Source organism: Cavia porcellus, unplaced genomic scaffold, assembly GCF_034190915.1.
Source record: "Cavia porcellus strain 051 isolate PalLab524CR breed Dunkin Hartley unplaced genomic scaffold, mCavPor4.1 scaffold_17, whole genome shotgun sequence".
In the NCBI taxonomy this organism is placed as follows: Eukaryota; Metazoa; Chordata; class Mammalia; order Rodentia; family Caviidae; genus Cavia; species Cavia porcellus.
This window is the reverse complement of record NW_026947500.1, coordinates 54,476,673-54,489,631: the sequence shown is the minus strand read 5'-3', so window position 1 is coordinate 54,489,631 and position 12,959 is coordinate 54,476,673. Positions and strand designations below refer to the sequence as shown.

The window sequence follows — 12,959 nt, the reverse complement described above, 5'->3', positions numbered from 1 at the left end:
CTGGGCTTCTTGATTTGAAAATATTTGAAGCTAGAGTATATGAAGTTTTATCCAAATATATCAAGGAAAAAGACACTATGGTAACTACTATTAAGTCAGGTTATATGGTGGTGAATTACTAGGTTGTTGAAACAGTCATGCTGTGACCTCTATTGTTATATTGTTATGTCCTGCTTTATCTCAATCTCCCCCTTATTGTTTTAAAAAAATTATTTAGTCATTTCTTATGTTTGTCTTAATTAAAGAAAAAATTCAAAAAATTAGGATATATAAATAGTAACTCTTTTTGATTTCCTATTAACTTGTTTTGAAGTCCTGTAGTACTCCCACGATCTTGTTTTGACTGATTAGACTCTGTTCCATTCTATATGGTAGTATCAAGTTTGAAGACATAGGCAACTACTTTGAAGACAATAAGATTCACTAAGATACCCATTCTGGTTTGACTATTGTCTTCTTTGGAAGTCCTGTAATGTTTACAATGCCTAAGTTTTATTGGTCTTGTTCTCTACTGTTTTGTCCAACTTTATAATATCTAATGACATAGACAATTCTTTTTAAGGAAACAAGGGACAACGTTGATAACCATTATTGATAAACTTGTACTCTGTTCTACATCATGTTCTATGTCTATCCTTGGTATTGACTGACAGCTTTGTTTTGCCATATTTGACTGTATTCTTCCCCCCCCAAAAAAAAAGTAATAGGCACTAAGGAGTAATGAAATCCAAAGTGCGTGAATTTTGTTGTAAAAAAGAGTGGGAAAAAAAAAGAAAAAGAGCTCTAACGGATATAACAGCAAGTGTGTTTAGGGGTGTTAAATAGCTGACTGTATCAATGTTTTTGGATCATTGAACACAGCTGTTTGCAGTCTACCTGTTTGAATGTCCACCTTGTATTCTTTGATACTGTGATTTGAGGAACTATTTTCAAGATGATAATATGTAATATACTAACAGGTGATTTCTTACTGTTATGTTTTTTTTGTTTGTTTGTTTTGTTTTGTTTTGTTTGTAGTTCTGTATTACGTGTACCCTTACACCGCTTTGGTTTGTTTTGTGTTTTTCTCTTTTTCCTCTTAAATAAAAAAAAAAAGAAAAATAAAAAAAGACCATACTCATAAGTGAAATAAATCAAACTCACGTGTATGAATACCAGTTTCCCTATTGTAAGAAATGATTCAAATATATAAGAGTATGTGGTAATCATGATTCCCCATTATGTGGCTTTGAAGCCTGATAAAGTTTTCACTCATTAATTGGAATGGCTTTATTATGGGCCATTTGATATTATTGCCTGTGATGATAATGAACAGCTATTTTGAAGAAAACAAGACATCATAATAGCTAGTGCTGATTTAATACCATCTTGTTTTGAAGTCCCACCAAACTGTTGTTCTTCTGTCTGCATTGGTTTTCTCATGTTGTATCTCACTGGATTTTATTATATGTGATAGTATAAACAAAAACTTTTATAGGCAAAGAGATAATAGAGAAACCATTGTTCATTTTCCGTTAGCTGTTCCTAAATACCCTGTAATGTTTTCATCCTCTTAAATGGTTTCACACTGCCTGGATATATTTGAAGCCATAGTATACAAAGTTATACTCAAATATTTCAAGAAAAAAGACACTATGGTAACTACTACTAAGTCAAGTTATTTGGTGGTGGTGAAGCACTAGGTTGCTGAAATTGTTATGCTTGACCTGTATTGTTATGTTGTTATGTCCTCTTTCATCTCAATTGCACCCTTTTTTAAAAAATTATTTATTTCTTTTATTATTTTTTGTAATTAAGGGGAAAAAATCAAAAAAATAGCAGGATATATTATAGTAATCATTTTGATTTCCTATTAACATGATTTGAAGCCCTGTATTGCTCCCACAATCTTGTTTTGACTGATTTTACTCTGTTCTGTTCTGTTTGATAACATCAAGTTTGAGAGTATAGGCAACTACTCTGAAGGCAATAAGATTCACTATGATACCCATTGTGGCTTGACTATTATCTTCTTTTGAAGTCCTGTAATGTCTCCAATGTTTAGGTTTTATTGGTCTTGTTCTGTACTGTTTTGTTCAATTTTATTATACCTAATGATATAGGCAATTCTTTTTAAGGTAACAAGAGGCATTATGATAACCATTGTTGACTACCTTGTATTCTGTTTTTACATCATGTACTATGTCCCTCCTTTGTTTTGACTGACTGCTTTGTTTTGTCATATTTGGTTTTATTCTCTTCCAAAAAAAAGTAATAAGAGCTATGGGAGTAATGAAACCCAAAATGTATAAATGTTGTTGTAAAAAAGAGAGGGAAAAAAGTGCTCTAAATGATACAACTGCAAGTGTGTTTACGTGTGTTGAGATAGATGACCATATTACTGAGATTTTGTTGGATCATTGAACACAACTGTTTGCAGTCTCACTGTTTGAATGTCCACTTTGTATGCTTTGATCCTGTGACTTGAGCAACTATTCCTAAGATGACAATATGTAATCTGTTAACTAGTGATTTCTTACTGTTTTTTTAAAATTCTGTATTACTTGTACTTTTTGGGGTTTTTTTTTTCCTTTAAATAAAAAAAGAAGGAAAGGAGACCAAGAAATAGTGGGAGGTCCAAGGGAGGCTAAAGAAAAGGAAGGACAAGCAGAATTAAGTTGTGTTATGTGCATGCACCACGGCTCCATGGAGAATGTAATCACTGCTTGGTGCAAAAATGTACCAATACACAAATAAAATGCTGTCTAAATATTTCAGTGGTCATGGAGCTAAAGTTAGGGTAAGTGGTCCTACCTTCAAACTTCTTGCCATTCCAGCAGTAAGACTGTTACTGGAAGCAACAAGCATGGGCTGGAGGCATCTCAGAGCAGATGGAGTTGGGGGAAATTAATAATTAACAGCATAAATATTGTTAGGAGTTAATGTTAAAACTGTGTGTTCTACCACCAGCCCCCATGGGCAACCTACGCTTCCCAGGGATAAAGTACTTTGGTCATCTTTAGCTCTTATATTAGCAGTGGATACTTTGGTACTAATGACACAGCTGTGTCTTGTGTAATTCATTATTTGTCTAAAGCCAAGCTTGTGGAGGACTAAGGGATTGTTTTGTGTGTGTGTGCATGTCTGCTGTCATGGGTAAAGCAGCTTGACATAGGTCAGTGCTCAACTGAACATGATTAAAAAGAAAATTCAAGGTGCTTCTGAGAGAAGGTGGGAAGGGGGCCTGTGTATCAAGAGGGATGGGGTGGACAGAGCAAAGGGCACCTTTCAATAGTTCTGAATCCACGGAGGAGAAGACAGGTTTGTCCAGCTGAACATCTGACTCTCACCCATATTTTCCATTTCTGCTTGGAATTTATTTTCTAAGTGGCTGAGCAGATGGTTATCATATATGATTTCATCAGGGGTACGACGTGCTCCCATAGCCAGTGTAATCAAAGCAAGCTGTCCTGAGTTTAAATTTAACCCTGAAAGGGAAATCATTCAAGTTTAACAAGGCACATGATTGTGACTTTTTGGCCTTCTGTCTTCTGAGCAACTTCTACAGCCCATCATTTTCTTTTTGTCTTTTAGTTTATACAATACTAATATTTTCACTTTGTCCCGAAACTGAGCCTTTTATAGCTATTCTGAATAACTGCAAGCTAGATCTTAGCTTTTCCATAACACCATGAGATATTCGTAAACATGTAATCTTTATAAACAGGAAAGCAGAAGAAAAATAGTTTTCAATAAAACTTTGGGTTTTCTCTCTGTGTGGTGTCATTTTTATAGTAATAACTGATTTCTATGTTCTGCTCTATAGAATATAAAAACTCTCAGACTTCTCATAGTTCTACAAGGAGATAAGTGGGCTTCAGTTCCGTCTCCTATCAATTAGAAAACTCGTTCACACTGAAAAGTGACTGGCTGTGGGCTGATCCTGGACTCACACCCAGTCCCAAATCTCTTCAACCTATGTCTTTTTCTCTACTATAAGCTTTCTGATCACATCCTTATGCTGTGATCTCAGCCAGTTCATGCAGCGTCTCAGTGAATGAGAGTCCATATCTTTTTTGCTTTCCTTCATGGTCTCTGAAGGGAAATGATTTTTAGAACCCAAAGGAGTAAGACTAAGTCCCAGTGTGAGCAGCATGGGATTGGTGTTTTCAGGCAGCTTTCTGTCACCAGGTTTTGTGCATCTAGGAGAACTGTGGCAGAGGTACGTTAGATGCCTACTTTTTAGGATTCAGGAAGATAACCTTTTAAAGCAGGCAGATCTCTTAAATCCTCCAGAGAACACAGGCACTCACCTTTGCTTCCTGAATTCTTTCTGATGTGTTATGAGAGTGGCTGGATTAGAGTTTGGGTCTGGACCCCAGAAAGTCTGAGAGACAGCAGGACATAAGAAGATTGTGTTCCCCTGGTGTGTTTTGAATGGGTCATTGTATTCAACAGAGGGTTTAGAAGGAAGTAGCTTTCTTCACTTACCTCTGTGGCAGAAGAGAGAAGAAGCACTGCAATATTATTATGAAGTAGATGAGGGCAGCTTTGTTTCCTCCTCCTTTTCATTAAACACTAATGCTCAAAGATGAAGCCTGGACTTGGACCAGGTTCAAATCCCTGCTGCTTCTCGATTGTCAGCTTTCTTAGCTGTGGTCCATATCCCTTGTGGTTGTTGGCTCAGCTAATTTACACAACTGTATTAGTGTGTGAGAAACACACAGAGAAAATATGAAGGCTAGGCACAGTGAGTCCATGAAAACAGTAACCCATGTGATATGTATCTAGATCAATTCAGTGACCGCAGGCTAGGCTGGGGGAACAAAACAGAGGTTGGTTTCAGCCTTCTCCCACCAGTGTGGAAGTGTTGCAATAGTCTAACAGCTAGGGTAGACTGATCATTTCACCATGTATCAGGAGAATATCAGTTCTGCCTGAGATACTCAGTATCATTCACTAATTTTGGAAATGAAGACAAAGAGACTGTCCCTAAAATAATCTCTGTGATCAGAAGCTCCATTGTAATTAGGACGCATGTCTCAACTCCCCGTCTGTGACTCTTTCTGCTTCCTTTATCCAGTTCTTCTGCTTCTTCCACCTGAATTGTTTTGACATTGTTTTACATTGGTGACTGACCACCAAAATTGCACTGTTTGAGTGTACAAGTGGTCAAGCACCAAGATTATCATTCAGCTGTAAACTCCCCCTCGCAAATCCCCCCAGTTTTAGCCTATAGCAGTTCCAAATCCCAAGGGTAACCATGGAGGAAGTCCCATTTTACAGTGGAAGCAAAAGAGAACCAGGAGCCTCCAAAGAATGGGAAGAGAATAATTAGATTTTGTTATCACTTAAACCATAAGACAGTTTCTCCATATACTTTATCTATAATTTTGAGAAGCATCACCATATCCTACCCCTGTCCAGATTATCTCATGAGTTTGTGGGATACATAGAAAAGTATGGCCCTGTTGGCTTTTGCTGTGCTCTGCTGCCTAACTTATTACTGGGTGTTAAGTATGTGATTTCTTTCATTCAAAATCATGAATATTAACTCCTACCTCACAGGGATAAGAAACTACTTATAACCTATAAAATGCTTTCTACATTCTCCTTTCCAGCCTAACTGGAATTTCTGTCATTATACTTAGAGAACTCATGAAGTATGATTTCCTTTCCCACTTTCCTTTTTCTCAGGAAAATCTGAATGGTACAATTGTAAGACAATCATAGTTTTTTTTCCCCAGGTATAATACAGCAATTGTCAATTGTATTTGAGGTTTCATGAAGGCATTAAGTTTGGCAGATTTTCTGGCATTGAAAGCAGAATTTTTAGTTCCTGGTAAATAATTCAAATCAGCTTCCTTGACCACTAAGGATAAATGTAATTATTTTGAGTAATAATCTGAATTGGAAAGCCTTCATAGAAATCTCCTGTTCTCAGGATCCAACAGGGCAAAGGACACTTCAGGAAGAAAAACTAGGGTTGACAGATTCTGTTATTTACCTGCTTGAATACGAGCCTGTCTTCTGTGGTGCTGAGCCCCTCTTTTTGGCTGTGGAATACCAGGAAGACTGCCTGACCCAGTCATCTCTGAGGTGGTTAAAAGGTCAGTTCACAAATAAGGAATCATGCACCTGACTTCAGGGATCAAGTGCTTCAATACCCTCCCCTCAATAACCCCATTTGTGGGTGAAGATAAAGAATCCAGGTTTATGTTGAGTCATTCTGATACCAATGGGTCAAACTAGATCCAGGCCCAGATTTCCCAATGTAGTATTTTTTTAAAACAACCATATACTCTGCAGAACCAACATTTGGAAGAGAGATGACTGGGCTTGGACCTGCATCCTGCAGGGAAAAGTTGCAAGGAGGGAGATAGACAGCTTGAAATTCCGTAGCACATTCATGAAAGCAGGCAGTTTTCACTATTGGGAAGAGATTATTTTCATTATCTTTTTTGTGAGCAGATACACAGGTTAAATCCAAGCCCATGGGATGAACAACAGGAAAATAGATTGCATTTCATAATCAAAGGATAAATTCCCATGGTCCTGAGACCTGTCTGGGATGATGAATTGTCTAATAAGGGCAGAAAATAAAGTCATTACTTCTTTGTGATGCTGTGGTAGATAGATCAGCGCGTGAGAAAACTGAGATAGTGGACACTGCACCTGTGGTCCCTCCAAAGTGATGTGCATGGTGGAAGTGTCATTGTCATTTCCGGCATCCCTCCTGCAATCCAAACACACGTTTACCTGACCTGGGACCTTTCCTTCATTAAGTCTGTACAGGTGGCCTTGCTGTCAGCTGACAGGAGATCACCATGGGAGACTAACTTGATCCCAAAGTGTACTCACCGAAAATCTTGCACAATTGTTTTGGAATAAAGGAAAAGAACAGGAGTCCAACTAAGGGGAGGAGGCGTGCTGGCCCTCTCTCTCCATGACTGGCTCCCCAGTGTCAGGGCTTGGCATGGGTGATGGGTAGAGAATACTGAGAGATCTTCCTTCAGGTCACCTCAGTCTCTGCCTCACAAGCAAACACTGAGCAGTACCAGGAGGTGTGATCAAATGTATTTGTTCACATAATGATAAATCAGGAAACAGCCTGAAAGGCATGGCTAGGGAGAATGAGGAAGCAATTTCTCTGTAAGTTCACATTTACAACATGTCTTTAGTCTAATAAGACATAGCCGAATGACTATTTTCAGTAATATTTCTTTCCTTTTCATTCTACTTGGACTATATTTCATTTTTATCTCCTGAGAAATTAGAAAAAGGGAAGTAGAAATTTTTTAAGTATGAAACTGGAGTAGGTTGGATTAGGGAGGCTGGAACCTGGGAGAATCTTTGGTCTGGTGGTTGTGACTGAAATTTTCTCTGAAATAGATGATTCCCAGAGAGTTTTTTTCACCCAGGAGGGAAAGCAGAGAGGTATTATCCCACGTGGGTTTGTGCCCTGCCAGGGTGGCTGCTCTCTTACATGTGAAAAGTGCACCCTACCATAATTCTTTTAAGAGTGGTTAAGGACACAACCAACTGACCTAAGGATGTTACCATGACTTAGGACGTGCTCTTGGCATTGCACTCTGCATGGCCAAAGTTTCTGTGTCAATTTGATTGGCTATGGAGTGCTGAGAGTAAACATTTCTAGGTGTGTCCACGAAGGTATTTCCAGATGAGATTGGATTTCGGGTCAGTGGTGTCCTGAAAGAGACTTCTCTCTCCCATGAGAGTGGACATCATGAAATCCATTGAGGGTCCGAATAGAATCAAACATGGAAGAAGGAAGGCTTTACCCCTTTCGGGTTCCTGCCAGCCCATTTGAGTCCAGGCATCTGATCTCATCCTCTCCAGACCTAGGTTCAGGATGCACCTCTGGAGCCTGTGGTTATTAGGTTTTTGGGCTAATATTGCATTGTGCCAGCAGCTTCCTCAGATTGAAGCTGGCAGACAGCAGAGGATGGGACTTCTTAGCCTTCCTGATTGGGTGAATCAATTCTTCATAATCCCTCTCTCTCTCTCCTTCCTTCTCCCCTCACTTTGATCCTGAGTAACAGAACTTCATTAAACATGACATTGTTCAGTCCATGAACATACTGATGTTCAACACAAAATATCAAAATAGAACTCGCAGGACCCAGGATAAGATAGACTCTGTCGGGGTCCAAATGGGGTGTGGGTTTTGTGCTGCATGTTGTAGACGTTGGGGGGTTTTCCTGAGCTGTGAGCAAACTGACCAGGAGAACTCCTTTTTCCCACAGTATTCCTGATGGGAAACATCTCCAGGCACTGCCACATGCTTCCTGGGGGTCAACATCGCACCCCTCCCATCCCCCGTGAGAACGGAATGAGTCTTCTAGACTTTGAGTATTTTGTGTTCTCTGGGGGATGATCTCATCCTCACTTAACTTCATCAGTGCAGAACCAATAGCATCACCCTTTTGTCTCACCCCTTCCTTATTCATGTCCTCACTTCTACCCATCTATACATAGATGGTTTTCTAGATTTTTTTTAGAATCACTTCCTGGAGTATATACTCAGCTCCTCAGTCTCTTTCTTGGTTTCTAATACTGTTTTTGACCCTGCCCTGCTTAACTCCAGTTACGTCTGTGCCGTGTCTGAACTCATGCAGTTTAACGAGGCTGCGGTCATTGGCATATGTGTGTCCTCCACATTCATAAGCTGAAACCCAAATGCCAATGCTATGCCATCAGGGCATGGGTTCTTCAGGAGCTGATTAGGTCAAGGAAGTGAAGCCCTCACAAACTGGCTTGGTGCCTTTTCTAAGAAAACCCTAGTGAGACCCCATTCCTTGCACCATGTGGGGGGACAGGAAGAAGGCAACATCTCTGTCTACCCTTGTCAGACACCCAATCTGCTGTCACCTTGGTCTGAGGCCTCCCAGCCTCCAGAACTAGGAGGAGTGAGGGCTCATTTATGAGCTGCAAAGCTCTTAGCAGCAAAAACAGACTAACACAGAGGGAAAATATCAAGGACCCACAGTGCTGATTTTGCTCACTAATCTCTAGTGGACCTGCAGTGCTGACCAGCAGTCAAACTGTCCTTCTCCACTAGGTTCCTTCTCCTATTATCCTTTAAAATGGTGTCGTGTGAATTGTTGGTCCTCCCTCCTCTTCTGTGAGGTGTCTAGGCATTTCATGTACACATTTTAATTTTTTTTCTTTTAAAACAAAACAAAATGGAACAAAAACAATGATATAAAATTTCAAAACAAAATAATAGAACATTCACCCTAGGTAACATACTTCAAAGTAGTTATCTTCAAAGTAGTTGTTCAGATTACAAGAGGTAAGCATGGAGATAATGATCAAACAGCTGAATGGTAGAAATACAAGCTGTTCTTTTTGAGGAACTTACAGAGATTAGTAGTACAGTTATCTATCTTGTGTATATGTATATATATATGAATATATATAAATATATACACATATGATCTTTTCCCTTCTTTCTTTTCTCCTTTCCTCTATCCCAGTTGTTCTTTCCTTTTGAGCACTTTCTTTCCCTTTAACTTTCACATTATCTATCATACATTTTGCATTTTATTTACTTTTTCAGTTTTTTAAACTAGAGAGACAATACAATATTTATACATGTGAGTCTGATTTATTTAACTTATGAGGATAGTATCAAGTTGCATTCATTTATGTATTAAAGCCTCAATATTATCCTTCTTTAGAGCTAATACTCCACTGTATAAAAATACCACACCTTTTTTATCCATTCCTTGGTTGATGGGCATTTGGGTTGTTTCCAAGATCTGGCTGTTACAAATTGTGCTGCTATAAACATGGGTGGACATAGATCACTGTGAAATGATGTTTTCAATTCTTCTGGGACTATGCCCACAAGGAGAATAGCTAGATTGAATGGAACCTCCAATCCTAATTTTTGAGGAATCTCCTCACTGATTTCCACAGTGGTTGTACCAGTCTACATCCCCACCAACAGTGGATTAGGATTCCCTTTTTCCCACAGCCCCAACAGCACCTGTAATTCTTTGATTTCTTGATGGCAGCCATTCTTTCTGGGATGAGATGGAATCTCAATGTTGTTTTAATTTGCATCTCTCGAATGACAAGTGATGTTGAACGTTTCTTCATATATTTATTTGCCCTTTGTATTTCTTCACCTGAGAAGAGCATGTTCATCTCAGATGCCCATTTTTGGAGAGGGTCTTTGAATTTAGAGGGCCTGATTTTTTTTTTAGTTCTTTATGTGCTCTAGATAGAAGTCCTTTGTCTGAAGGAAAGTTGGCTAAAATTTTTCCCATTCTGTGAGTTTTCGCACTCTGTTGCTAATTTCTTCTGAAATGCAAAAACTTTTTAATAAGATAAGATCCTAGTCATTGATTCTTTGAAATACTTCCTGTTCAGTTTGTGTTTAGTTCATGAACTCTTTGCCTACTCCTATGTCTTCAAGATTTCTACTTACTTTGTGTTCCAGTATATTTAGTGTTTCCATTTTAATATTTTGATCTATTTTGACTTTAGTTTAGTGTATGTTGATAAACATCAGCTAGTATGAGTTTTCAGCATGTGGAAAGCCAATTTTCTAGCACTGTTTATTAAACAGGCTATGCTTCTTCTAATGAACCTGTTTGGCCCCTTTACTAAAGACAAGGCAGTTGAGTGTTTGTAGCTGCATCTACATCTTCTAATCTGTTCCACTGATCCTCAATATTTTCAGTACCATGATGATTTTTATCACAGGAGTTTTGTAGTATAATTTCAAGCCAGGGATTTTGATGTCTCCTGCCTTGCCTTTGTTGCCCAGGATTGCCTTTGCTATTCTAGTTCTCTTCTGGTTCTAGATAAATTTTAAGAATGTTTTCTCTAGATCTGTGAGGTATGCTAAAGGTATTTTGATCAGAATTGCATTAAATTTATATAACAGTTATAGAAGCACAGATATTTTCACAGTGTTGATTCTTTCTATCCAAGAGTAAGAGATATCTTTGCATTCTGATATCCTCTTCAATCTCTTTTTTCAGGGTACTGTAGATTTCAAAATATAGACCTTTTACATCCTTTGTTCGATTATTTCCTACCCACTTCATTTTTGTGGGAGCTATTGTAAAAGATATTATTTCCATAATTTCTCTCTGTTTGTTGAATGTATAGAGGAATACTATTTACTCTTTGTATCTGACTGACATTGTATCCTGCTACACTGCTGAATTTGCTTATTAACTCTAGTAGTCTTTTAGCGGAGTTTTTGGGGTCTTCTATGTAGAGTATCATGTCATCTGCAAATAATGATAGTTTAACTTTTTCCTTTATTCTTTTATTCCTTTAATTTCTCTTTTTTGTCTAATTGCTCTGGCTAATGCTTCCAGAACTATATTGGAGTGGTGATAATGGACATCCTTTTCTTGTTCTTAATTTTAAAGTTAAAGATTTCAGTTTTTGTCCATTTTAGTACCATGTTAGATATTGGTTTGTCATAGATGGCTTTTCTCAGATTGAGGTAACCAAACCATCTGACCCAGTTCTCTTCCCTCTTCCTTTCACAAGTTGGTAATTATGTGGTCCACAATGGAGAAGATTTGGAGGTTCACTGGAGAAAACACTAACAAACTTGAACCTTTTTCACATGGACGTCCATGTGGAAATGGACCTTCTGCCTTCCTTTACATTTATCCCATCCCCAGCAGGACAGCCAACAATGTCCCCATCCCTCTCCCATGTCGGCAGAAGATCCACAGTGATACAAAGAGAGCACATGCTGATCACATCCTTTTTAAAAAGGACTTCAAAAGTTATTAGAGGGAGGATTACCTCAGGATGAAGAGAAGTAATAGTAGATAAGATCCTATGTCTGATAAACTGAGGAACTTGGGGAACCTGGGGCAAGTAGAGGCCAAGATCGAGGTCTAAGCTTTCGTCTGCAGCTTCTGAGATCAACAGAAAATTTTTAGGGAGACATGCAAGGGAGGAAACCAATTTGCACAGGCAGTATGCAGAGACAAAGAGGTTTCCTGAAGCAAAAGGAAAACAATAAACCTTGGGCATAAAAAGATAGCCCATAGCTTGAAGAATAATACCACACACTTCCACACCCATCTCCCCTGGCAACCGTTGTTCTTCTCCCATGTTTATTTTCCTCCTACTTCCCAATAAAAACCAGGTTGATATTCATGTCAGAATACACAGGCAAAAAATCAAAGCTAATTAACATGCTCATCTCCTCATTCACATTGTTGTGGTAAGACATTAGCAATGTATTCTCTTGGCAATTTTGAAATACACATGACATTATTGTTAGCTGTAAATAGCACTTAAAATGACGTCCTTTGCAATGCTCATATGGTAATGTAGGTCTATCATTTTTAACACATGCCACTCTGGTAGAGGATGTTGGCAACAGGAAAGCTAGGTTTGTGTGGGGACATGATAGTCTACAGATTATCTCTGTACCTTTCTCAGTTTTGCTAAAACTAAAACTTTTCTTAAAATTAAATCTTTATTTTTCTCTTAGTTCGTACTTTGCCTTATTTGGAGGGGATAGGCAAATAGGTGGACTGAAGATGTCGTGTACAAGGTCCTAATAACCTCATTGAATGGGGATCTTATATGCCATGAACTAAAATTAGTAATCTCAGCAAGAATGAGAAGTTGGAACAGGGGCTAGAGGAAGAGCGAGGGAGGAGGAGGGAAAGAAATTAAAAGAGAAATGAGCTACACTGTGTGCGTGTATAAATGCCCCAGATGACTAAAATGCACATATGGCAAACATGTACAAATAAAATAAAATAAAGGGAAAAATTAGATCTGTGAGTATGTTAATGTTATTTTGACTGGGATTGCATTAAATCTGTAAAACACTTTTGGGAGTATGGCCATCTTCACAATGTTGGGTCTTCCTAGCCAAGAGCAAGGAATAGCCTTCCATTTTCTAATATCCTCTTCAATCTCCTTTTTTAGCATAGCATAATTTTCAGCATATAGGTCTT

At 38.4% G+C, this 12,959-nt stretch overlaps 1 protein-coding gene across 1 annotated transcript in view; it reads right to left on the bottom strand.

Annotated features, from left to right (window-relative positions):
• The window catches only part of Tcn1 (transcobalamin 1), a 31,617-nt gene extending 23,315 nt beyond the window's left edge, over nt 1–8,302 (bottom strand). Inside the window, 4 exon segments of the mRNA XM_063229093.1 lie at nt 3,330–3,472; nt 4,334–4,472; nt 6,841–6,929; nt 8,223–8,302. Of these exon segments, the coding sequence (XP_063085163.1) occupies nt 3,330–3,472; nt 4,334–4,472; nt 6,841–6,929; nt 8,223–8,302 (451 nt within the window).
• Between the last annotated feature and the right edge of the window lie 4,657 nt (nt 8,303–12,959).